General features: G+C 36.4%; 1 protein-coding gene across 8 annotated transcripts in view; it reads left to right on the top strand.

The window, feature by feature from the left end:
- The window catches only part of CLOCK (clock circadian regulator), a 157,924-nt gene that overhangs the window by 103,105 nt on the left and 27,311 nt on the right, over nucleotides 1–27,508 (top strand). For all 8 annotated transcript variants that reach the window (XR_008997738.1, XM_057502237.1, XM_057502235.1 and 5 more), the window contains 9 exons: nucleotides 2,323–2,443; nucleotides 5,874–5,987; nucleotides 6,122–6,237; nucleotides 7,991–8,073; nucleotides 8,279–8,385; nucleotides 10,197–10,344; nucleotides 10,880–10,955; nucleotides 25,538–25,679; nucleotides 27,274–27,374. Coding sequence is in view for 7 of the 8 variants with exons in the window: in XM_057502237.1 (XP_057358220.1) it covers nucleotides 2,323–2,443; nucleotides 5,874–5,987; nucleotides 6,122–6,237; nucleotides 7,991–8,073; nucleotides 8,279–8,385; nucleotides 10,197–10,344; nucleotides 10,880–10,955; nucleotides 25,538–25,679; nucleotides 27,274–27,374 (1,008 nt within the window). In the remaining variant the exon portion in view is untranslated. The remainder of the gene's footprint in view (nucleotides 1–2,322; nucleotides 2,444–5,873; nucleotides 5,988–6,121; nucleotides 6,238–7,990; nucleotides 8,074–8,278; nucleotides 8,386–10,196; nucleotides 10,345–10,879; nucleotides 10,956–25,537; nucleotides 25,680–27,273; nucleotides 27,375–27,508) is intronic.

Raw genomic sequence — 27,508 nt, 5'->3', positions numbered from 1 at the left:
AGGAGTACAGTTGTTTAAAAACATGTTATATCCAACATGTATTTGGCATGTTTTTGGAGGAGTTTTCAGTTCCTTTTAAGCAACTGTTCTCTATCGCAATTATTTAACTGTCAGTTGTCTACCTGGGGGGAAAATATATTTGTTTGGTAATAGTCAAACATTTCCTCTGAATGGTCACATTGACCTAATGTAGAGAAAGCAGAGGGGGAGACTTATGTCATATACCAGTCAGCAGGATTCACCTTTCTTTTTCATGAAAATGATCAAGGGAAGTAGAATGATTTAGAGAGCTCCATTTTATTTTCTTGCCTTTGAATTGTCTTTGGAAACTGAGTGGATGGTAGGGCATCATCAAGTACAGTCAGCTCCGTTTAGAGATTTTAAGTATAGTGGTTTTAGTGGTAAGTTTCACACATTAATAAATTACATATATGCCTACCAACTCTCATATTTCAAATTATCACATGTTGGGGAAGCAGAATGGTGGGGAGCAGTGCTGTGATCACATGACTCTATACTGGCCATTCATACTCTTCTATGAATATGAAACAGCCACTACATGTATAAATGGAAAAGCAAGGGTAACATGGGTCAAATCATAATATACTGTAATAGTAGAAGACATTGTCAGAATAATTAATCATAGAAAACTATATTCATTTCCAAAATGAACATTTTAGTTCTTCAAATTGGTGTCTCTTTTTTCTGTCAAGGCTATTTTTTACTTTAATATCAAAGCTTATATTTTGATACCTTGTCAGTAAAAGACAATTTTGTAGCCTTTCTTCTTATTCATGCCTGAATTTTCAGTTCATTCCTCTGTTCTCCAGGTTTTTCAAACTTTCAAAAATTTCTGTATTAAAATGCAGGTGTATTTTTGTGTGGTTATCACTTAAACCTTATCAAATAATTCTTAATACAAAATCTCTTACAAAAGCACAGTGGTAATGTGCCTTAATTTGAAGGAAGGGAGATAAAGGTATGAAAAATAGGGCCCTTTTATTTGCTTATGGGGTAGCAGGACATAGACATTAAAATTTAATTAATAAATATTTTTATGAGAAATGAATGATGTGAGTAATAAGTACTAAAGAAGTTTTATTATTTTTACTGTGTATTATGGTGTTAAGAGAATGCTTTTTTAAAGGAAATAATTTGAACTGGTTGTTAAAAGATGGAGGGTACAAATACGTGGAGAGGGAGGGCCATGATATTTTATCCACTTCATAGAGGGAACTTAGAGTGATGGAGAATGAACAGAAGAATGAATGTAAATGTATGGCTTGTACAGAGAGTCATAGAACACCGCTTTCCCACCTCTTGCCATCCCTAGTGGCTCTCCTTTTGTATTTGAGAGATTTTTTTGTTTGTTTGTGTTTTTAACAAAGTCTTTACAGTGTTTAAAACATATGGAACTGCTTTGGCTGAATGCAGGGGAAAGACCCTGAGCCCTGCCTTCATAGCCTCTCTTCACTTGTCTTGCCCACTGCATTTGCTTTTAAAGTCCTTGAGCCGTAACTGCAGTATCCCCAGGATCCCACAGAGCAGTCTGAAAATGAAGAGAAACCAAGAGAATGGACTGGATTTGGTAGGAAATGTGAAGTCACTGAAGTTTTGTTGTCAGTGATTCTTAAGAATAGGAACTGTCTTATTCATTTTTTAATTCCACGGCCATGGCAAATTGTAGGCAACCTGATGTTTGTCACGTTACTGTTGATCAGGAAACTGTAATTAAAGCCATATTTTCACGAGGACTATAATGCTAACATTATTTACCTTTTTGTTGCTGTTGCTGTTGCTGTGTTTAGCTAAAAGTAGGACTTTTGATGTGGGATACAGGATAGGTAGCTAGAAAAGGTGAGGTGAGAAAGAAAGGACGTTGGATGATTGAGATGAATCAGAGTCAGATCTCCGCTTCCTCAGCCAGTGGCCACCTTTTGGGTCTCTTCTGTGGTGCGTCCGTCATAATACACTAGGCGTCTGGATGTATGGGAAGGCAGCATCTTTAGTAAAGATTTTTCTGATCAGCTTTCTTAGTCTTGCTATATATTGAATGTTAGAATTTGGTGGAACTATTTGCAAATAATTTATCAGACTTTCAATGTCATATTGATCATGAATCTGATGACACTAGTATCAGAGGTAACCTTCTTTTACCCTCTCACTCTTGTTTTTTGAGCTGTGCTCTGTAACTTGACATTTGTCTGTTGTGACAGATAATGGAAAATTAGCCATATAGTCATCTGATGTTTTAAGAATGATTATATACTTTTAAAATAAATGTCTCTTGAATCACTAAGATTACTATTATTTCTCTTTCAGTCTGATCTTGTGGATCAAAGTATATTTAATTTTATCCCAGAGGGGGAACATTCAGAGGTTTATAAAATGCTTTCTACCCATCTGCTGGAAAGGGATTCATTAACCCCTGAGTATTTAAAATGTAAGTATTAATTGTTAAGTAAAACAAAGTTAAGACTATTTGATTGTATTTTTCCTTTCTTTTGTAAGTTTGTCACAGAGTTATAAACTGAACAGACATGCTTAACCAAGTTAACACATAGCATCATTCTGTATACCCTGTTAGATCCATTTGAAATATTTTTTAAAAATGAGATGAAATTAACTGTATAAAAGTCTGAACTCTATTCCAGAGTATATTGAAATTCCATTTTTTGTTATAACAGCTTTTCTCTAAAACTATGTTTTAGAAAACTAGTGGTTACCAAAGGTGAAGGGTGTGGGAGGGCAGGTGGGGAGGGAGGGAGAAGGGGACTAAGGGGTATTATGTTTAGGACACATGGTGTGGGGGATCACAGGGAGAACAGTGTATCACAGAGAAGGGACATAGTAGATCTCTGGCAACTTGCTGCACTGATGGACAGTGACTGCATTGGGGTTATGGGTGGGAACTTGATAATATGGGTAAGTGTAGTAACCACATTGTTTTTTTCATGTGAAACCTTCATAAGAGTGTATATCATCATGCCTTAATAAAAAATTAAATTAAAAATAAATAAATAAATAAATAAATAAATAAAAGAATCATTTTCAGAACCTAAAAAAAAAAAACTGTGTTCTACACAAAAATAGAACTTGGCAATTATTCTTATTAATTTGCAATAAAAACTTTTGTATTTAATGAGAGAAAATTAAACATTCTTATTTTCACCATAATTAACCAATTGAACACTGAAGCTCTGGGGGAAAAAAATCTATTTAAAAAAGTATTAAATAAATGAAATTTAATAGAATTAAACAATCACTTGTTGGATGTATCTGATGTTTCCAGGCACTTGTGCTGTATCATGAAAGTGTCAAGTGAAAAATAGTCCCTGCCTTCAAGAAGTTCAAAATATTATGGTATAATCAGATATTGCTTCAAGATTCACTGGACAAATTAATTTGACCAGAATACTTCATTTTCTTCACTAAATTACCCTATGTAAAATCTGAAATTATTAAAACACTGTATTTGACCATCAGTTGTTGGACATATTCTTTAATCACTTTTTTCATGACTCAAAAATTCTGACTTTTCTGGTAATACTTAATAAATTTAACGTTTCATGTATTTTGAACCCTTAAATTCTATAGCACACTAGCTGTCCAAGAATTGAGGGCACACATAGATGTATAAGTATGTATGAATGTATATCTTTGATAGGAATGAATAGCCTGTCATTTGAGAACTAGAGTACAGTATAGAAGAACTAGAGAACAGGATAATCTATTTGAAGCCTATTTATAATTGCTTAAAAACCAAAAATAGTATTTGAAGTCATGGATTGAATAACATTGCATGGGGTAAATATATAGAGCAAGGAGAGAAGAATTAGAAAGCTGAAACCTTGGGATATAGCAAGAGGTGATCAAAGAAGGAGTCTGCTTTAAAGATCTCCCTAAGGGCAGAACTTGCTGGAGAGCTGAATGAGAGTCTCTGGTAGAAAATAAACCTTTGGCTTCTACCTCCAAGATAAGAGTTAAGGCTGGCAACAATACTTTCTGATAGAGAAAAGCCTTAAGTAACTTGATAATCCCCTAGTAAAACTGCTGATACAAAAAAGTTATTTCCCCAGAAAAAAGTGCTTCATGCCAAAGGAATAACGTCACTTAAGAGAGAAAATTGCTTGGAAAATTGAGGCAGTACAGGTGGTGTGATTTGTGTCTAGAAAAGGAAATAGGAGCTAATATTTTACTGTAAGGAGATTGATTTTTATTTTTTACATAGTGAAGAGTCAGTGAAAGGGGATTTGTGTGGTTTTCTGGCCTGAAAAAAAAATCTCCCAAGTGGAAAATTTTGAAAAGGACTAGACTGGAAATAAAAAGGACGGCAGTCGGCACGAGGATGGAGAGGAAAGCGTGTATGTGAATGATGAGGAGATAAAATTGGTGGGACAGGAGCTAGGCACAGGCGACCCAAGTAGCCAAGGGTCATTGGTAGGAAGGCTTTAGGAGGAAAGTAGTTGGATTTTGAACCTGTTGAGTTTGAGGATAAAGCCATTCATGAAGACAGAAGAGTGAGTTTCATGCCATGAGTGAAGGGGGTGTATTGCTAGTCCTTGAGTGCTGAAATAATAATGATGAAAGTAATGTTAGCCTGAAAGTAGTAGGCAAGATTGAATCTGAGTGGCAGGAATATGGAGGCATGAAGAATACATTTTTGCAGTTACCTAGATGCAAGGTAATTTGCATCTGTACTAAATTGGTGTTACTGGATGCTTAGTTGGAAAAATGACTTTTGAAAGCTTTCTTGGTGGAGTAAATAGCAGATCCTGGAGACAGATTAGTTTGGGGGCTTGTGATAGGAAGAGACCACACTGATAACAGTTTCTAATTTGGGAGATTAGCACACTTGGGACAAAGAGGAAGAACAATTGGCTTAGGAACATAGAGGGGTAAATTCAAATATTTTGAGTTTTAAGTTTCTGATGGGATAATCAAATAGAAATATCCTGAAAGCGAATACTGGTATGAGATTTTGTCATACCTAAAATGTTAGAATTAGGGAGAGAGATATAGGAATAAATAAGTTTACCAATACCAGTGAGCTTATAAAGGTGAACAGAAGATCAAGATCAAAAGAATTTTTGTAAATGCCCAGAGTTTGATTAACAGAAGAGATAGAAATAGTTGATAACATAGGAAGGTAAGTTTCTTGCTGTGGAATGAAGACATGAGTTTTAAGAACAGGTGGTAGAAAAAATGAGGAAAGATCATTGAAGTTAACAATACAAGTGTTCATGCTTTTTTGAAGAGCAATTTCTATAGAGGTGTGAGGACAAAAGCCAAATTTCATGAAGTTCAGGGAAATGAGTATATGGAAACTAGAGCATGAAATGAACAGGAAGATCTATGATACTAAAAAAGAATAAAATGAAAAACCTTTGTTTGCTTCAGATGGAAAGACCTGAACGTCTCTAAAAGTAGAAAGTAAGGACTCAAGGAAGAAAGGATGTGGATACTACAGGAATGAATAGTTGTGCTGCCATAGTCCTAGAGAAGATACGAATGGTTATTCTGAATAGATAACTGAATAAATGACTTGAATATCCTGTTCCGGATAGGAATAGAAGCATTAGCTTTAGAATGGGGAGCAAAACATTTCTTTGAAGTTACAGTGAAGAATGAGAGGTAAGGACAGAATAAAAATGAGGAAACATAGGTTTGCTTGTGTCAGAAGATCTGTTTTCTCCATTAAGGAAAGGTAAGATCATTTCCCAAAGGCACTCTACCTTTATGGACTAAATAAAATGTAACTGAGGACTTCTGTTGGTGAAAATAATGATTTTAAACTTATACAACATTTATAATCTTATTTCATATGATATGCATTGTAATAAATCAGAAATGTAATTTTTCTCTTATTTTAGCAAAAAACCAGTTAGAATTCTGTTGTCACATGCTTCGAGGAACAATAGACCCTAAGGAGCCATCTACCTATGAATATGTGAAATTTATAGGAAATTTCAAGTCTTTAAACAGTGGTAAGTTAAAATGCTTCTCTTACAATGTATTTTAAGTTGGTGTTCTAAGTTCTTAAAAACAGTGATGCTTAAACATCAGTAAAAACTAGATTTTACTGGAGTAACTAATGATGTATATTTCCTAATTGTTCTAGTATCCACTTCACACAATGGCTTTGAAGGAACTATACAACGCTCCCACAGGCCTTCTTATGATGATAGAGTGTGTTTTGTAGCTACTGTCAGATTAGCTACACCTCAGTTCATCAAGGTATATTTCTAATTTTAGTTTCCAAAGGGGATTTTATTTCATATCATGAGAACTATTGTTATGTGATTTTTTTGTTGTTTCCAAAAACTAACTAAAACTTCATGTAAACATTGTAGTAGTAGTGACCATGAGTCATTAAATGTACATTATCATGATAAGTTTAAAGGAAATAATGAGTTATCAAGGCAGTCATCAAACTGTTAACTAATTTTTTAGTATATATCCTTTGCAGTTAACTAGAGGTTATATATCACCGTTATCCTGCTTTTCTGCAAAATTTTAGGGTGCTTTTTTGTGTAATTCACAATCTTCATTAAAGCGAAAAGGCCAAAAATCTAGCCAGTTTTAAAATTCAGCTTTTGAAATTTTCTGTAGAAATATACAAGTGGCTTTTTACTGCATATAATTTACCTTTTCCATTTTAAAATTCAATTAAATAATTTATCTTTATTACCTGGGTCCAATAAGCAGATGATTAGTAGAGAAGTGGGAAAATGAAAGCGTTCAACCACTAGGAAGTGACTGGAAATAAACCAGGCTGAAATTTTAGATTTAAGGAGACACTGCATTATAGGACAGAGTATGTATTGAATTAGCAGTTAGAGGCTATCAGACCATTCTTACTCTGCTTGTTTTGGTCTTAGGAAATAATAGCAGTGGCTAACATTTATTGAGTGCTCACTACATGCTGTATACTTTACATGCCTTATCTCATTTAATTCTTCCAACAATTCTATAAGGTAGTTGCTAGTATGATCCCTATTTTATATACAAGGAAACTGAGGCTTTAGGAAGTTAGTTACTTGCTCAAAGTTGCAGCTCCTAAGTGGTAGAACTGGGATTGATTCTAATGTTTTTTCTATCAAATCCCAAACTCTTAATCACTACATTATACTACAGAAGGTCCCTGAGGGACACAGAGGCAGGTTGGAATACATTGAGTATGACTAGCTTCTAGGGTTGTGTGTGTAGAAGGCATATGGTTAGTGGGAGATGAGTTTGGAAAAGAAAGCTAAGCAGAGGTCAGAAATGAAATGTATTTCTTTCTTGTTTGTTTCTCCATGCTGAGGAGTTTAAACTTTACCCTAACAGAATGAGAAACCATTAAGGTTTTTAAGCAGGGAAGTTACATAATAAGGTAATTGTGGCCAGAATAAAAGATGAGTTGAAGGACAGGGAAAACCAATGGCAGCAATGTGAGCCAATGATGGCAAGGGTCTAGAGTCTAAACTTAGACCCTGAAGATGGGTGGGATCATACAGATTTTTTTAGAACTTAGAAGGTGAAAGTGTTTAGTAGCCATTTAGACGGTGAAGGGTGAAAATAAAAGAGTGTGTTATGATTTATCATTTCTAGTCTGATGGCACAACACAAGTATGCCTCCATTAATGAGATAGAAAATTGTGTAACTGTGTAAGAGGAGTAAGGCAGTTTATTTCAGGACATACTGAGTTTGTGATGTGTGGGGACATCCAAACAATTAGAAATATGGAACTATAATTCAGAAGAGAGATCTGAATTCAGAATTAGGGCTTATAGGCCTATCAGTGAATAGAGAAATGTATTGAATGAGAGGTACTCCCCAGAAGCCTGCATCTATGTATTGCCACATTCCTTAGTACTAGTAAATTAAAATGTGTTAAAAAATTTTTAGGGAAAACTTAACCTAATAATGTCTTTTATGGCTAGTAATGTTTAGGATTTTTCTAAGGACATAGAAAAGCAATTCTAAATTTTAATTATTTATTTGTAGGAAATGTGCACGGTTGAAGAACCTAATGAAGAGTTTACATCTAGACATAGTTTAGAATGGAAGTTCCTATTTCTAGATCACAGGTAACTCCATTTTTAAACTCCAATAAAAAGGTAATAATCATATAATTCTTGAAATAAATGGTTTTCAAGGACAAACACTTTTAATCAGGATGTTCAAATCTGTTATCCACTTTTCAAAAAATTAAGGTTCCTCCCAAAATTGGTTTATAGTTGGGTTATTTCTTATTATGGAAAAAGTTACAATGTTTTTTTATATATAATTTAGGGCACCACCTATAATAGGATATTTGCCATTTGAAGTTCTGGGAACATCAGGCTATGATTATTATCATGTGGATGACCTAGAAAATTTGGCAAAATGTCATGAGCACTGTAAGTAGATTTTAATATTTCTGGTAATAATACTGTTTTTAATCATACAAATAACTAGAATATTAATAGAAGGTGGTAAAATGCAAACTTATAACCATTCTTTTGCTTTTGAAAAGTACTGGAAGATTTTACTTTATAACCAATCCAGTAGTAATGTTAGATCAAATTTAAATTAAACTTATTCCTATTTTACATATTTCCATCAATAATAAGTACAGGTTTATGGCATCTAATAAACCTTGTTCAGGAGTGTTTTAGCTATACATTGGGAGTAAGAGAAGTAGATGCCTTTGAAAATTGTAATAGTATGTCAAAATATTAAAACAGTATTTCATAAATTTTGATTTCCAGGCATGTAAGTACCCAGGAGATAGGCACACATTTTAGAAAGAATCTCTTTTACAATGCTCACAGTGAGTGTGTGGTTAATGTTCCCTGCTGTTACTGTTTTAGCAGCAGGAACAGTTATGTCACTCATCACCACAGTTACCTCTGTCACTCACCACCACAGTTCTAGAAAGTAGACACTGTTATTATGTCCCCTAGTAAACAAAGACATGTAAAGTGAAGTAGTTTACTCACAATTCCATAACTCATTTCATTGGTGGCAGAGACAAAATCAGAGTCTAGACCTACTCCCTTTACCACATGCTGTTTATTCTTTGTTTCAGAAATTTGATTTAATAATAGGTTTTATTTACTTCTCTGCTCTTCCTCCCAAAATCCTACCATCTTGGATGTCCACTAGAGCTTATTTAGATATATAAGGTACTTTCATGTTGTTTTAGGCTGGTCTAATAAACCTCTCTGTATGAAAATAAAGCATGTTATATAATAGCATCAACTTCATGGGAGATTTCAAAGTAGTCATTTCAGCATAAAAAAGTTATTCCCTCTAAATTATATAAACACCAAGCCCCATGATGTATCGAAAAGATCTGACACTTCTATTAACTAGCTGGGTAATTTTGGATGAGCAATTTAAAGTTTGTAGACCTTGGTTTCCTCCCTGAAGTATGGGGGGAGGAGAGGGAGATGGAGGGAGGGAGATAGACTAGATAGATAAGATAGAGATTCTTGAACCATATTTGCTAAGGTTTGTTGCATAGACTATTGGTCCATTAAGAACAGATTTTATGGTCAAAGAAGAATGGGAAACACTTTGAAATAAATCTCCATACCTCACCCCAAGAATCTTGACATACATGAGCATACTTAGAATTTTGAAAACACTAAATAAACCTGCTTAACAAAGTTTTAAAAATTTATTTAACCACAAGACCATTTTTTTGCTTAATATCTATTAAAAGACTTCAGAATTTATAATCTACAGAGAATGTTTTGGGAAATGCTGTATTTATCAATTACTTCAAAAAATTAAGTTATTCTGATGTTCGTTATAGTTTAGAATTAAATACTTCAGAGATGCCGTACCTGCCAGGATATCTGTGGGGAAAAAACTCGGGTGTGATTACTTATTTCTGTTACCCTCAGTATGTCTTGGCAGGAGAAAGTGAATATGTGAATAATTTATTCCTAAGTATTTTGAAATTTCTTGTGTATGAAAAGTTATTAAGATCAGCAGTAACTGGCTACTAGTTGGCACTGTGAAAGATATCTTATTTCATTACTTGGAACCTTAAGCTATCGCTACAGAATAGCATTTACTTATAATAAAATACTGAAAAGCAAGAAGAATTGTATATGTATATATATTTATATGTAAATGATAAATCAATATCATGGGGCTAAAAACCCCAGATTCATAGGTAATAATATGAATAAAAAATATTTTCCTCTTTTCTTCTTAGTAATGCAATATGGGAAAGGCAAATCATGTTATTATAGGTTCCTGACCAAAGGACAACAGTGGATTTGGCTTCAGACTCATTATTATATCACTTATCATCAGTGGAATTCAAGGCCAGAGTTTATTGTTTGTACTCACACTGTAGTAAGGTAATAATTCTTAATAATTCTTTACACAATTTCTGAATTACAGAAACATTGATTATGATATTGGCAATGTAATTTTTATGCATGACTTGTTAATGAACTAAGTGATTTTTTTCACCATTTTTGATACAGTTTCAATATATTAAATTTACTTAAAGGTATATATAGAAATAGAATATATGTAGATATATATAATTCTTGACATAAATTTTATCATTTAGAGTAGAAGTTGCAAAGGTCTTTTATGTTCCAAAGTCAGTCATGGAAGGGGAACAAGTGGAATAGATAAGCATATTTTTCTTTTATTTAAGTACTGTGTAATTATGGACCGTTTACAGTAGCATATACAACTTTTGAGATAACTAGAAAAATTAAGATAGTATACTATAGGAATGTTTGGTTTTGTGTAGCACATAGCAAATAATCTGGAATTAATGATGAGCAAGTAAGACATAAATAACACTGAGAGGTTGTACCTCTTCGGTATTTTACATGAATGATCAAATACTGAAGTTCTGGGTTTTTTTTCGTTTTATAGTTATGCAGAAGTTAGGGCTGAAAGACGACGAGAACTTGGCATTGAAGAGTCTCTTCCTGAGATAGCTGCTGACAAAGTATGTATCTTACAGTTTTGTTTTTGTTTTGCTACCATTGCTCTACAATTACATGAACAACATTATGGTTACTAGACTCCCCCTATTATCAAGTCCCCGCCACATGCCCCATTACAGTCACTGTGCATCAATGTAGTAAGATGCTGTAGAATCACTACTTGTCATCTCTGTGTTATACTGCCTTCCCCGTGTCCCCACCCGCCTATGTTATACGTGCTAATCAGGATGTCCCTTTTTCCCCCTTGTCCCTTCCTTCCCACCCATCCTCCCCAGTCCCTTTCCCTTTCGTAACTGTTAGTCCATTCTTGGGCTTTGTGAGTCTGCTCCTGTTTTGTTCCTTCAGTTTTTGCTTTGTTCTTATACTCCACAGATAAGTGAAATCATTTGGTACTTGTCTTTCTCCGCCTGGCTTATTTCACTGAGCATAATACCCTCTAGCTCCATCCATGTTGTTGTAAATGGTAGGATTTGTTTTCTTATGGCTGAATAATATTCCATTGTGTATATGTAGCACATCTTCTTTATCCATTCATCTACTGATGGACACTTAGATTGTTTCCATTTCTTGACTATTGTAAAGAGTGCTGTGATAAACATAGGGGTGCATATGTCTTTTTCAAACTGGGCTGCTGCATTCTTAGGGTAAATTCCTAGGAGTGGAATTCCTGGGTCAAATGATATTTCTATTTCAGTTTTTTCAGAAACTGTCATACTGCTTTCCACAATGGTTGAACTAATTTATATTCCCATCAGCATTGTAGGAGGGTTCCCCTTTCTCCACATCCTCACCAACATTTGTTGTTGTTTGTGTTTTGGATGTTGGACATCCTAACAGGTGTGAGGTGATATCTCATTGTGGTTTTAATTTGCATTTCTCTGATGATTCACTATGTGGAGCATCTTTTCATGTTGCCTGTTGGCCATCTGAATTTCTTCTTTGGAGAAGTGTCTTCAGCTCCTCTGCCCATTTTTTAATTGGCTTATTTGCTTTTTGTTTGTTGAGGTGCATGAGTTCTTTTTATAATTTGGATGTCAACTGCTTATCTGATATGTCATTTATGAATATATTCTCCCATACTGTAGGTTGTCTTTATGTTCTTCTGAGGGTGTCCTTTGCTGTACAGACCTTTTTAGTTTGATATAGTCCCACTTGTTTATTTTTGCTTTTGTTTCCCTTGCCTGGGGAGATATGTTCATGAAGAAGTTGCTCATGTTTATGTCCAAGAGATTTTTGCCTATGTTTTTTATTTTTTATTTTTTAATTCATTTTATTATAATTAATCTACAATTACATGAAGAACATTATGGTTACTAGACTCCCCCCTTCACCAAGTCCCCCCACAAACCCCATTACAGTCACTGTCCATCAACGTAGTAAGATGCTGTAGACTCACTACTTGTCTTCTCTGTTGCACATCCCTCCCTATGCCCCCCCCACACTATACATGGTAATTGTAAGACCCCCTTTCTTTTTCCCTTCCCTTATGCCTCCCTTCCCAACCCTCCTGCCCAGTTCCTTTCCCTTTGGTAACTGTTAGTCCAATCTTGGGTTCTGTGATTCTGCTGCTGTTTTGTTCCTTCAGTTTTTCTTTGTTCTTACACTCCACATATGAGTGAAATCATTTGGTACTTGACTTTCTCTGCCTGGCTTATTTCACTGAGAATAATACCCTCTAGCTCCATCCATGTTGTTGCAAATGGTAGGATTTGTTTTCTTCTTGTGGCTGAATAATATTCCACTGTGTATATGTACCACATCTTCTTTATCCATTCATCTATTGATGGACACTTAGGTTGCTTCCGTTTCTTGGCTATTATAAATAGTGCTGCAATAAACACAGGGGTACATCTGTCTTTTTCAAACTGGAACTGCTGCATTCTTAGGGCAAATTCCTAGAAGTGGAATTCCTGGGTCAAATGGTATTTCTATTTTGAGCTTTTTCAGGAACCTCCATACTGCTTTCCACAATGGCTGAACTAATTTGCATTCCCACCAGCAGTGTAGGAGGGTTCCCCTTTCTCCGCAACCTCGCCAACATTTATTGTTGTTTGTCTTTTGGATGGTAGCCATCCTTACTGGTGTGAGGTGATATCTCATTGTGGTTTTAATTTGCATTTCTCTGATGACAAGCGACGTGGAGCATCTTTTCATGTGTCTGTTGGCCATCTGAATTTCTTCTTTGGAGAACTGTTCAGCTCCTCTGCCCATTTTTTAATTGGATTATTTGCTTTTTGTTTGTTGAGGTGCCTGAGCTCTTTATATATTTTGGATGTCAACCCTTTATCGGATCTGTCATTTATGAATATATTCTCCCATACTGTACGGTACCTTTTTGTTTTATTGATGGTGTCCTTTGCTGTACAAAGGCTTTTCAGCTTGATATAGTCCCACTTGTTCATTTTTGCTTTTGTTTTCCTTGTCCAGGGAGATATGTTCATGAAGAAGTCACTCATGTTTATGTCCAGGAGATTTTTGCCTAATGTTTTTTTCTAAGAGTTTTATGGTTTGATGACTTATATTCAAGTATTTGATCCACTTTGAGTTTACTTTTGTGTATGGGGTTAAACAATAATCCAGTTTCATTCTCTTGCATGTAGCTGTCCAGTTTTGCCAACACCAGCTGTTGAAGAGGTTGTCATTTCCCCACTGTATATCCATGGCTCCTTTATTGTATATTAATTGACCATATATGCTTGGGTTTATATCTGGGCTCTCTAGTCTGTTCCATTGGTGCATGGGTCTGTTCTTGTGCCAGTACCAAATTGTCTTGATTTCTGTGACTTTCTAGTAGAACTTGAAGTCAGGGAGCATAATTCCCTCTGCTTTATTCTTCCTTCTCAGGTTTGCTTTGGCTATTCGTGGTCTTTAGTGGTTCCATATGAATTTTAGAACTATTTGCTCTAGTTCATTGAAGAATGCTGTTGGTATTTTGATAGGGATTGCACTGAATTTTTAGATTGCTTTAGGTAGGATGGCCATTTTGACAATATTAATTCTTCCTATCCATGAGCACGGGATATTTTTCCATTTATTGGTATCTTCTTTAGTTTCTGTCATGAGTGTCTTGTAGTTTTCAAAGTGTAGGTCTTTCACTTCCTTGGTTAGGTTTATTCCTAGGTATTTTATTCTTTTGGATGTGATTGTGAATGGAATTGTTTTGCTGATTTCTCTTTCTGCTAGTTCATTGTTAGTGTATAGGAATGCAACAGATTTCTGTGTATTAATTTTGTATCCCGCAACTTTGCTGCATTCAGATATTAGTTCTAGTAGTGTTGGAGTGGGGTAGGGTTTTTTATATACAATATCATGTCATCTGCAAACAGGGACAGTTTGACTTCTTCCTTACCAATCTGGATGCCTTTTATTTCTTTGTGTTGTCTGATTCCTGTGGCTAGGACCTGCAGAACTATGTTGAATAAAAGTGGGGAGAGTGAGCATCCTTCCTTGTTCCCAGTCTTAAAGGAAAAGCTTTCATCTTCTCGCCGTTAAGTATAATGTTGGCTATGGGATTGTCATATATGGCCTTTATTATTTTGAGGTAGTTGCCGTCTGTACCTATTTTGTTGAGAGTTGTTATCATGAATGGATGTTGGATTTTGTTGAATGCTTTTTCAGCATCTGTGGAAATGATCATGTGATTTTTGTCCTTCTTTTTGTTGATGTGGCAGATGATGTTGATGGATTTTCAAATGGTGTACCATCCTTGCATTCCTGGGATGAATCCAACTTGATCATGATGGGTGATCTTTTTGATGTATTTTTGAATTCGGTTTGCTAATATTTTGTTGAGTATTTTTGCATCTATGTTCATCAGGGATATTGGTCTGTAATTTTCTTTTTTTGTGGTGTCTTTGCCTGGTTTTGGCATTAGAGTGATGTTGGCCTCGTGGAATGAGTTTGGGAGTATTCCCTCTTTTTCTACTTTTTGGAAATCTCTAAGAATGATGGGTATTAGGTCTTCACTAAACGTTTGATAAAATTCAGTGGTGAAACCATCTGGTATGGGGGTTTTGTTCTTAGGTAGTTTTTTGATTACCTATTCAATTTCTTTGCTGGTAATTGGTCTGTTCAGATTTTCTGTTTCTTTCTGGGTCATCCTTGGAAGGTTGTATTTTTCTAGAAAGTTCTCCATTTCTTCTAGGTTATCCAGTTTGTTACCATATAATTTTTCATAATATTCTCTCATAATTGTTTGTATTTCTGTGCTGTTTGTAGTGATTTTTCCTTTCTCATTTCTGATTCTGTTTATGGGTGTAGACTCTCTTTATTTTTGATAAGTCTGGTTAGGGTTTATCTATTTTGTTTATTTTCTCAAATAACCAGCTCTTGCTTTCATTGATTCTTTCTATTGTTTTATTCTTCTCAATTTTATTTATTTCTACTCTAATCTTTATTATATTCCTCCTGCTACTGACTTTGGGCCTAATTTGTTCTTCCTTTTCTAGTTTCATTAATTCTGAGATTAGACTGTTCATTGGGGATTGTTCTTCTTTCCTGAGGTAGGCCTGTCTTGCAGTATACTTCCCTCTTAGCATGGCCTTCACTGTGTCCCACAGATTTTTGCGGTGTTGAATTATTGTTGTCATTTATCTCCATATATTGCTTGATCTCTGTTTTTATTTGATCATTGATCCATTGATTATTTAGGAGCATGTTCTTAAGCCTCCATGTGTTTGTGGGCTTTTTTTGTTTTCTTTGTGTAGTTTATTTCTAGTTTCATACCTTTGTGATCTGAGAAGCTGGTTGGTACAATTTCAATCTTTTAATTCACTGAGGCTCTTTTTATGGCCCAGTATATGATCTATTCTTAAAAATATTCCGTGTGCACTTGAGAAGAATGTGTATCCTGTTGCTTTTGGTTGAAGTGTTCTGTAGATGTCTGTTAGGCCCATCTGTTCTAATACATTGTTCAGTGCCTCTGTCTCTTTACTTATTTCTATCTGGTTGATCTGTCCTTTAGAGTGAATGGTGTGTTGAAGTCTTCTAAAATGAATGCATTGTATTCTATTTCCCCCTTTCTTCTGTTAGTATTTGTTTCACATATGTAGGTTCTCCTGTGTTGGGTGCATAGATATTTATAATAGTTACATCCTCTTGTTGCACTGACCCCTTTATCATTATGTAATGTCCTTCTTTGTCTCTTGTTACTTTCTTTGTTTTGAAGTCTAATTTGTCTGATACAAATACTGCAACTCCTGCTTTTTTCTCCCTATTAGTTGCATGAAATATCTTATTCCGTCCCTTTACTTTCAGTCTGTGTATGTCTTTGAGTTTGAAGTGAATCTCTTGTAGGCAGCATATTTATGGGTCTTGTTTTTTTATCCATTCAGTGACTCTTATGTCTTTGATTGGTGCATTCAGACCATTTACATTTAGGGTGATTATCCATAGGTATGTACTTATTGCCATTGTAGGCTTTAGATTCGTGGTTACCAAAGGTTCACGGGTAATTCCCTTACTATCTAATAGATTAATTTAATTCACTTTGTATGCTGTTACAAACACAACCTAAAGGTTCTTTTTTTTCCTCCTTCATTCTTTATATATTAGGTATCATATTCTGTGCTCTTTGTCTATCTGTTGATTGACTTTGGGGGTAGTTGATTTGATTTTGCATCTGCTTAGTAATTAATTGTTCTACTTTGCTGTGGTTTTATTTCTCCTTGTTACATCTATTTAGCCTTAGGAATATATCCATCTATAGCAGTCCCTCCAAAAATGCACTGTAGAGGTGGTTTGTGGGAGGTAAATTCTCTCAGCTTTTGCTTATCTGAAAATTGTTTAATCCCTCCTTCAAATTGTTTAATCCCTCCTTCAAATTTAAACGATAACCTTGTCAGGTAGCATATTCTTCGTTCGAGGCCCTTGTGCTTCATTGCATTAAGTATATCATTCCACTTCCTTCTGGCCTGTAAGGTTTCTGTTAGAAATCTGATGATAGCCTGATGAGTTTTCCTTTGTATATGATGTTTTTTCTCTCTCTAGCTGCTTTTAAAATTCTGTCTTTATTCTTGAGTTTGCCATTTTAATTATTATATATCTTGATGTTGTCTTCCTTGGTTCCCTTGTTTTGGGAGATCTGTGCACCTCCATGGCCTGAGAGACTATCTCCTTTCCCAGATTGGGGAAGTTTTCTGCAATTACCTCCTCAATAACACTTTCTATCCCTTTTTCTCTCTCTTCTACTTCTGGTACCCCTATAATGCAGATATTGTTCTGTTTGGATTGGTCACACAGTTCTCTCAATATTCTTTCATTCTTAGAGATCCTTTTTACTCTGTGTGCCTCAGCTTTTTTGTATTCCTCTTCTCTAATTTCTATTCCATGTACCGTCTCTTTTACTACTTCTAATCTGCTTTTAAATCCCTCCATTGTATGTTTCATTTCAGATATAGAATTGTTAATGATTGAATCTCCATCTTAAATTCATTCCTGAGTTCTTGAATATTTTTCTGTACCTCCATAAGCATGTTTATGATATTTATTTTGAACTTGCTTTCACGAAGATTGGTGAGTTCAGTTTCATTTGGCCCTTTTTCTTGGGTTAGTGATATTTTTCTGAACCAGGTTCCTTTGATGTTTCATAATTCTATGTGGTGCCCTCTAGTGCCCAGAAGCTCCAGTCTCTAGAGCTGGTCATCCCCTAGAGTGAGGTTGGGGGTCGTAGGGGAGTGGTGCTGGTGCCTGGGGGCAGGAAAGAGCTGTTTCCTGATTCCTGGCTACAGTACCTGTCTCCAGTATCAAAGCCAGTGGGCCAAGCACACAGGTATAAGCCTCTGTGCTTCGTGTCTCTAGCTGTTATAGGCAGGGCCTCTCTCTGGCTGGCCTGATGCCAGTGGAGTGACTGCCGGTTTGCAAGCTGGTGCCAGCAGGCCAGGAGGAAAGTGCAGCAGGCTGTGTGTCACAGTGGGGAACCTCGGAGCTGAGTAGGCAGCCAGGGGAATGGGGCACTTGAAGCTCCTCAGAGTTCCCAACCTGCTGGGCAGAGCACACCCAGACAGCCTTGTCCACCTATGCCTTTTCCCCCATAGCAAGCTCCATGCAAACCCCACCCCTTCAGCAGCCCTCTTGCTGCTAGGAAGCCTCTCTGATCATTAGCCTTTACTTTGTCCCAGAGTGGCTGGATGTGGATCCCTGTTCTCCACAAATGGCCGGAATCTCAGTCTCTTAAGCACTCCACCTGACCCAGCTCCCCAACCCCAGCAACCTCCAGAGCACCACACAGTGTAGTTCTGTGGTCCAAAGCAGACCTCCAGGGCTGGGTGTTCAGCAGTTCTAGGCTTCCACTCCCTCCCTGATCCATTTCTCTTCCTCCTGCCCATGAGCTGGAGTAGGGGAAGGACTTGGGTCCCACCAGATCAAGGCTTTCCTCCATTACCGTGTTTTGTGATGTCTGCTCTGTTTGTGAGGTTTGTATGCAGTCTGGTGCAGCCTTCTTTCCTGTTGCTGTTTTAGGGCTAGCTCTATTAACTATATTTTCACACTATATGTGGATTTGGGAGGAATTCTCTGAATCACCTCTTGCGCTGCCATCTTCCCTTCACATCTATCTTACAGTTTTTTAAAAGTTATTTCTTTCAAATGACAGATAAAACTCAGTAATTTATAGGAAACATTTTTCAAATATTTTTGTTTCCTCACTTGTTACAATTTTACTTCACTGTTTTTATTTTTGTTTTAAATTTAATATTTTAAACTCCATCCACCAAAAAAAGTGACTTAAAGGGACTCCTATTAGGATAATTGAGTGAGAGACATGTGTGATCTCAGATTTAAACTATTATTTATTAATTGCCTACAATGTGCTAGACTCTGACTGGGTTCTCTATATGAATTATGAAATGCCGTTTATTCCTTAGATATCCTTATCTGGTAGTATCCCCACTTTCTTTTCAATATTTTTTATTTCAATTTTTTTTCACTATTTAAAAAAATATTGAAAGTAAGGCTTTAAGTTGGGACAGTCAAGGGGAAACCCCAAAAACCACAGGACTGGGAAGTTATAGTCAGAATTTGAACTCTGGTTACTCTCTTCATTATATCAGGTAGAAGTGTAGTGTATTAGTTACTCATTGCTGTGTAACAAAACTTAATGAGGTAAACTAACACACATTTATTTTCTCATAGTTTCTGTGAGTCAGAGATCCAGGCACAGTTTAGTTGGGCACTGTGTTTCAGAACTGGTCATGAGGCAGCAGCCATGGTGCCAGCTCAGTGTCTCTCACAAGGCCTTAATCAAGGTGTGTGTGGGGGCCACAGTCATCTCAAGGTTCAGCTGGGACAGAATTTGTTTCCAGGCTCATCCAGTGGTTGTTGGAAGGATGAGTTCCTCATGGGCAGTTGGACTGAGGGCCTTAGTTCCTTTCTGGCTAATGGCCAGCAACAACCCTCAGTTCCTTTCCAGGTGACCCTTTCCATGAGAACAAGCATGCAAGAAGATCCAGGGAGAGAAAAAAACAGCACAATGGAAATCAATCTTTTGTACTCTAGTCACAGAAGTGGTATCCTATCACTTTTGTCTATTCTGGTCATTATAAGCAAGTCAACTAGATCCAGCCTACACTAAAGGGGAGAGGATTATATCAAGTTGTGAATACCAGGAGATGGGAATCATTCTGAGCCCTACAGCAGGTATTTTTGACCTGCAGGAAATAAGTGGAATGAAAGAGTTAATGATCTATATAAAATGTTAGTTAAAGAGGCAACATGCCAGGGGACAATGTGGGAGATACCATTCAGTCATTCAATAAACCTCGTAAAGTAGGTTGCATGTGCCAGGAAGTACTAGCCATGGCTCTAAATGCTGAGAATACGACAATGAATACCTCAGACAAGTTCTCTTACTCTCATGGATCCTATGTAAAATAATTTTTCCAGAGAGGCTTTGTGTGTTATAGGAAGAAGATCCAGTATGTTTTAGTTAAAGAATTTTCTGAGAAAAGTGCTTAAATCTAGGAATCCTTGAAATGAGCACCATTATAGAAACTGTGGTAATACAGAGATTGTTCCTCCTTGCTGCTTTTTCCCTTATGCCAGTGTCCAATCCTAATAAATTCAACTAGCCCTATTCCAGAATATACCTCAGCTTGTCTACTTTCTCAACATGGTCCTTCTGGAGTTTAGGGAAGGAGGTCCATTTGAGGTATATTTTTGAGAAACTTCACTGTATGTATGGTTTTAGAGTCGCAAATCTAAATGTGGTCACCAAGGGAAGGAGTAGAGAGAGAGAGCTGACAACCAGAGACTAACACTGGGGCACTGCAGCATTCAGAGCTGAGGGAGATCAGGAAGACCCAGCCCCGGGGGCGACCACAGGGAAGTACCAGCGAGGGAGGAAGAAAGCCAGGAGGCAACATCATTCTAGAAGCCAAGAAAACATTGTGTGTCAGTGAGGAGTGAGCTGTCAGCTTTGCCACATTCAGCTGAAACAGATTAAATTAGATGAGTATGAGAATTGGGCATTTGGTTCAACAGTATGTGTTCACTGATCAATTAAAACAGATTGGGTACAATAGTAATATGAGTGAAGACTGATTAGAGTCGGTTTAAAAGAGAATTTTCTGGGATAAAGGGAATTAGGGATAGTGAGTTGGAGAGAGATTATAGAGAAATGGGGAGGAAAATGGGGCAGTAGTAGGAAGAAGTAGGCTTAAAAGAAATTTCTGCTTTTTAAGGTGGGAGAAATAATAGCATGTTTGTATACTGATGACAGTAGTCTGATGGAGAGAGAAACCGGTGACAGTAGAGATGGAGGTAGAAATGCTAGAGCAGTGTTTTTGAGTAGGCGGGAGAAGATGGGATCTCATCCCCAAGTTAATTGGATTGGGTTTTACCCAGAGAGTCAAACTGTTAGGCTATGAATGGGGTTGGCAAAATGTGGCCTTTAGGCCAAATCTGGCCCTCTGCCTGGTTTTGTAACACCCACAATCTACAGGCATGTTTTTTACATGCTTTTAAGTGATTGAAAAAAATCAAAAGAAATTTTATGGCACATGAAAAAGATGTCATCAAGTTTCATAGCCATACTCAATCATTTATATATTGCATATGGCTGCTTTTGTGCTTTGACAGCAGTGAGTAACTACAGCAGATACTGTGTGTGTCCCTTACAGAAAAAAGCTTGCTGATACCTAATCTATGGTAACATGAAGAAAGGTAGAATACGTGAGTACAGATGCTGGTAGGTGGGTTGATAGAGAAGTGGAAGCTTGTAGCAAAACTCTTCATTGCAGTAGGAAACAGTTACCAGGTAAGAATAAGGTTAGAAGAGAGGAGTTGTTAGAGGTTTGAGAAAAGAGGAAGAAGTGTTAAAGAGAAGAGTCGTAAAATGAACAGACAAGGGGATTTTAGCCTGTTTGGCAGGCAGGTTGAAGGGCCCACTTGAGGTTCTTGGTCATTAAAGAAAAAAAGTCACCATATTGTCTTTCTTCAGCCATATTCAGCTGTGCAGAGACAAATGTGGAATAGGTTAAAATTTGGGTTTAAGCAGCATTGGGATTTTTCCAAGGAAATGTGGCAAAAGAAAACAGGAGCAGGGGAGTTGATATGCAAGGGACTGGTTATAGTGACTAACTATGAATTTAAGCTGGGTGAAGAGGGGAGAGAAGGCATCAAGGGAGAGAGTGATTGTGAAAATGTGGTAAAATCAATGTATTTTAGGTTCCACCAAAGGATTATTGGAATTGCATAGGATGAGTAGAAAATGTGGGAAATGGCGGTCAAAGAGTAGGACGTTTGAAACAGATTATGGAAGAGTTATTCTTCTCGGTAATAACAAGGTCAAAAGTGAGTGACTAAGGACAGGTAGAAATCAAGATCTTTGGGGGAGAGAATATCAAGGAAGAGAGAGATACGGTGTTGAGTATGTACATATCCATAACCTGGAAATTAAAACTTAGGGTAATACTAAGCCACAGTGAAAATTTTAATTCAGCTAGTTAGTGAGGAGTGACCACAAGGTCAGCCGATGACTGCAAAATGAGAGAGAGTGAGTTACGTAGTACAATAGCATCAGATTCTGAAATCTGAGTTTCGTCAGAGGAGGAAGGGGGAAAGTTCTGGCAAGAGCAGTAGGAGGATTCGGCTGTGTCTCTAGAGCAGAGGCTGAGGGTCGTGAGAAAGAAAACAGCTATCACTGAAGAGACTTTTGAGGAAAGTGCTATTTTCTGGGGAGATTTGGGTTTTAATTAGAGCAATTGCAGCGATGGGATTCAGGATAAAGAATATTTTGCTAATTACGGATACTGAAGGCAGACCAAGTGTTTCAGGAGCTGGGAAGCAGTGGGAAATGGAGACAAAATAGAGGACGCAAAGAGCAAGTAGAGTGCAGGAGATAAGGCATTGTGACACACCTTTTCTTCCTTTATGGTTTGAGTAACTTTGAAATTGTACTGTTCATTTATGTGTGTATATACATGTATAACACATAGGTTCCCCCTTCTGTGGAGCTGCCCTTGAATAAGAGCAGGGAATTGTTTATTATTCACTGCTGCATGTGGAGGGCCTTTAACACTTCCCTCTATTATAAAGAGGAGGAAGAGAAGCTGGATGTATTGTCATACCTGGTGTATTACCAGGTAGAGTTATATATTTGGTGGTAGCAAGTATTTTCATCTTCTCATCTGTGTAAGGCAAGGCTGTCAAGTTGTGAGAGAGGGAGATTTAAGAACAGTGAGAAAGGTAGGGAATAATTGTGAAGAGCAGGAAAGTGAACCTGCCAGAAAAACTTAATGTCTCTTCCTAGTACTGAGTGTCCGTTTTAGGTTGATTATAATTGTTTCCAAAGGAACCTTTGAGCAAGTGAGCTGGAAGGATAGGATAGGAATGTATGGTTTAAAGTGAGACTTTAATTTGTCCTTTTACAGGTGCTGTAGTATCTAGCAGTGACAGGTACAGCGAGTGAATGACTGAGGTAGAGTAGAGTGGAGGAAAGAGAATTTTGGAGATGGGGAGTTCCTAGAAAGCTGAGAGACCAGGCCAGGATGTTGGATGAGTCATCCATACGGATATTGAAATTCCGGAGGAAGATCAGAGGTGGAGTGAAGAGGAAGATTCTGAGCAGTCCCATGCTGAGTTCCAAAGATCCTTATAGTACTTTGTCTATAAACTAAAGTGTCATCATTATTCTTTTTTTTTTTACTTCCTTTTTTAAAAAAAATATAGTGAAATATACATAAAACTTAACATCTTAACCAATTTTAAGTGTACAGTTCAGTGACATTAAGTACATTCACACTGTTGTACAGTCATCCTCATCCATCACAGAAACTTTTTCATGTTTCCACACTGAAACTCCATATCCATTAAACAGTAACTCTTGTTCCCTTCTCCCTCCAATCCCATTTGACTCCACTGGCTACTTTATATAAGTGGAATCATATGGTATTTGTCCTGTTATGACTGGCTTATTTCACTTAGCATAATGTTCTCAAGGTTCTTCCATGTTGTAGAATGTGTCAGAATTTTCTTCCTTTTTAAGACTGAATATACTCCATTCTATGCATTACCACACTCTGTTTATTCATTCACCCATCAGTGGACAGTTGGGTTTCATCCATCTTTTGGCTGTTGGGAAAAATGCCACTGTGAACATGGGTGTGCAAATACCTTTTTTTAAAAAAATTATTTTTGTTTTTTATTTTTTATTTTTGAGAGGGCACCTCTCATATTTATTGATCAAATGGTTGTTTACAACAATAAAATTCTGTATAGGGGACTCAATGCACAATCATTAATCAACCCCAAGCCTAACTCTCAACAGTCTCCAATCTTCTGAAGCGTAACGAACAAGTTCTTACATGGTGAATAAGTTCTTACATAGTAAATAAGTTCTTACATGGTGAACAGTGCAAGGGCAGTCATATCACAGAAACTTTCGGTTTTGATCACGCATCATGAACTATAAACAATCAAGTCAGATAAAATTCATTTGATTTTTATACTTGATTTATATGTGAATCCCACATTTCTCCCTTATTTTTTTATAAAATGCTGAAGTGGTAGGTAGATGCAAGATAAAGATAGAAAGCATAAGTTAGTGCTGTAAGAAGGCAAGTGTAGATATCAGGTGTGTGCCTGTAGACAAAGTATTAATCCCAGCTAGACAAGGGCAACAAAACATCCACGGATGCAGAAGATTTCTCTCAAAACGGGGGGGTGAGGTTCTAAGCCTCACCTCTGTTGACCCACAATTTCTCACCTGATGGCCCCCCTGCGACTGTGCCTGTCTTAGGTTGTTCCTCCCCTGAGGAATTTTACCCGTCTCTGACTAACCAGCCGTCTTCCGGGGCCATACAGGGAAATGTAAATTTGGTAAGTGAGAGAGAAGCAATATTCTTTGAAAAGGTTAGCTTTTTACTTCTTTGCAGATTTATGCCCTGTGGCTTCTATGCCCAGCACTTGTCTTGAGGTATCTTTACCGCTTGGAAGAATTATGATACTCGGTAATTTTAAATATGAGGCATGAATTCTACTGAAGGGCTGTAATTAGGAAGGAAGAAGAAAAGCTATAGAAGTAGCAGACAGAAGAAAACATGAGAAGATTATTTCTTTGACATAACTTCTTTTAGAGTAACTTCAGCATGTATAGGTTTTAAACTACTAATTAAATTGCGCACACACATTAACAGAATAGGAATACAGATGCATAACAAAAGCAGACCTATAATTACTGGCCATATCCAGTGAAACCAATAAAACCAGTTAGGTAACCTAGGCATTTGTGAAAATGTAAATACCTTTTTTGAGTCCCTGGTTTCAATTCTTTTGAGAGTATACCCAGAAATAGAATTGCTGGATGATATGGTAATTCTATATTTAATTTTTGGGGGGAACTGTCATACATTTTGGGGGAACTTTCATAGCTGCACTGTTTTACATTCCCACCGGCAGTGCACAAGGGTTATCATTTCTCCAAATTCTTGCCAACACTGGTTGTTCTCTGTATTTTTTTTATCATAGCCATCCTCACGGATGTGAAGTGGTATCTCAGGTGGTTTTGATTTGCATTTCGCTAATGATTAGTGATGCTGAGATATTTGTATATCTTCCTTGAAGAACCCTTGCCCATTTTTTGATTGGACTATTTGGGGTTTTTGCTGTTGAGTTGTAGGAGTTCTTTATATGTTCTGGGTATTAATCAGATAAATGACTTGGCCAATGTTTCCTGCCATTCCATGGGTCACCTTTCCACTCTATAAAGTGTCCTCTGACGCACTTTTGTTGCTTGTGTTTTTAGTGTCATATCCAAGAAATCATTGCCCAATCCAGTGTCATAAAGCTAGAAGTTATAGTTTTAGCTCTCATGTTGAGGTCTTTAATCCATTTTGAGTTAATTTTTACATGTGGTACAAGATAAAAGTCTAACATCATTCTTTTGCATCTGTTTCACTATATAGAGAATAAAGACAAAACTTTCTGGCTATACAAAATAAATGTTCATCTCTTTACCTAATATTACAGCAGTACCTTTGCCTTGTGGGTGAAAACTGATTTGGAGAGGAAGGGTTAGCAAATAGTATTGCTAACTTGGGATCTCTGAACTGAACTGCAAGAAAACATTCATTTCACTCTGTCTCCTTAGAGCCAAGATTCTGGGTCTGATAATCGTATAAACACAGTCAGTCTCAAGGAAGCATTGGAAAGGTTTGATCACAGCCCAACGCCTTCTGCTTCCTCCCGGAGTTCAAGAAAATCATCTCACACAGCAGTGTCAGACCCTTCCTGTGAGTACACAAGCGTGAAAAACAGACCTTCTTTTAAGAGAGTGCTTCTAAATTGTTTGTGTTACTGATATCAGCAAATGCTGCTTTAAAGTAACTTTCTACATTTACTTTCAAGTGAACAAGAGGCACATTGCTCATGTTTACCAAACAAATTTATGAAGTAGATTATAAAACATGTAGGTAGTGATGTATTAAATTGTTTTTAATTAACATCCCTCAGAAAGAAAGCAAAACTTTATTCCTTTTGTACTGGTAGACCCAGTAAGTGTTAAGTTTGCTTTTTGAAAATCTTTTTAGTGCTTTTGTCTTTATAAAGACTTACAGAATTATCATTAAATTAGTAACCTTTTCTTAAAGAGTTTAGCACTTTTTTTCTTAGGGAATTAAAACTATATAAAATAAGGAAAATAATGTTAACTATTCAACATCATGGGTAGAACATCAAAGAAGTTTAAACATATAATTTCTGAAATCTTAGGAAGAACATTTTACCCTATTATGGTTATTTCTTTCATTGAAAAAATTTTTATTGTTGCAGGATCACTTAAAATGAGAGCTACTCTCTCAAATTTTTAAGCATAGAGTACATTACTGTTGACTACAGGTACATTGTTGTATGGCAAATTTCTAGAGTTTATTCATTGTGCTTAATTGAAACATTATGCTTTTGATTAGTCCCCATTTTCCCAGACCACCAGCCCTTGGCTATCACCATTCTATTCTTTGATTCAATAGATTGTACTATTTTGGATTCTCATATAACTGAATCTTGCAGCACTTCTCTTTCTGTCATTGGCTTATTTCACTCAGTATAATGTCAAGATTCATTCATGTTGTCACATAGTGCAGAATTTCATTATTTTTTAAGTTGAATAGTATTTCAGTGTGTGTATGTACCACATTTTGTTCATTCATCTGTCAGTAGACATTTAGTTTGTTTCCACATTTTGGCTATTACCAATAGTGCTGCAGTGAACATTAAGTGCTAATATCTCTTTGAGATTCTGACTTCAGTCTTTTGGACAAATACCTATCATTGCTGTTCTGGATCATATGGTAGTTCTCTTTTTAATTTTTTGAGAAATCTCCATACTGTTTCCACAGTGGGTACATCATTTCATATCCCCACCAACAGTGTGCAAGGGTCCCAGTTTCTTCACATTCACTCCAATATCTTTTTTTTGATAAAAGCCATTCTTTCAGGTGTCAGGTAATATTCATTATGGTTTTGATTTGCATTTTTCTTGATGATTAATGATGTTGAGCAAGTTTACACATATAGGTTGGTCATTTGTATATCATCTTTGGTGAAATGTCTATTCAAGTCCTTAGGCCATTTTTTAATTGAGTTATTAGCTATTTTACTATTGAGTTGTAGAAATAGTAACCATTTTTACAATTAATTTTCCTACTTCAAATATTTCTTTTGTTCTTAAAAGAGAATATTAACACAAATCATCTTATTGTCCTAGACTTTACTTTCATTGAATAATTTAGACTACTTTTATTTACTGAAATGCATTTTGAGATCAGTCTTTGAAAACTATGTTTTATAAAGTACTAAAGCTGTTCTGTTTTTGTTAACTAACCTCAGCAACACCAACAAAGATCCCAACGGATACTAGCACTCCTCCCAGACAGCATTTACCAGCTCATGAAAAGATGGCACAAAGGAGGTCATCATTTAGTAGTCAGGTAAACGCTCTAGTTAGTAATTTTCTGAATTAAGATTCATTAAGAAGGAAAAAATTTATCTAAATCTTCAGAAATTTATTGCTTAATTATCCCTCTCTATAAATCAAAATAATTGTTGATACAGAACACTCAAG

The sequence above is a fragment of the Manis pentadactyla genome, chromosome 5 (genome assembly GCF_030020395.1).
Source record: "Manis pentadactyla isolate mManPen7 chromosome 5, mManPen7.hap1, whole genome shotgun sequence".
NCBI classification, from domain to species: Eukaryota; Metazoa; Chordata; class Mammalia; order Pholidota; family Manidae; genus Manis; species Manis pentadactyla.
This window is presented reverse-complemented; position numbering and strand designations above follow the sequence as displayed.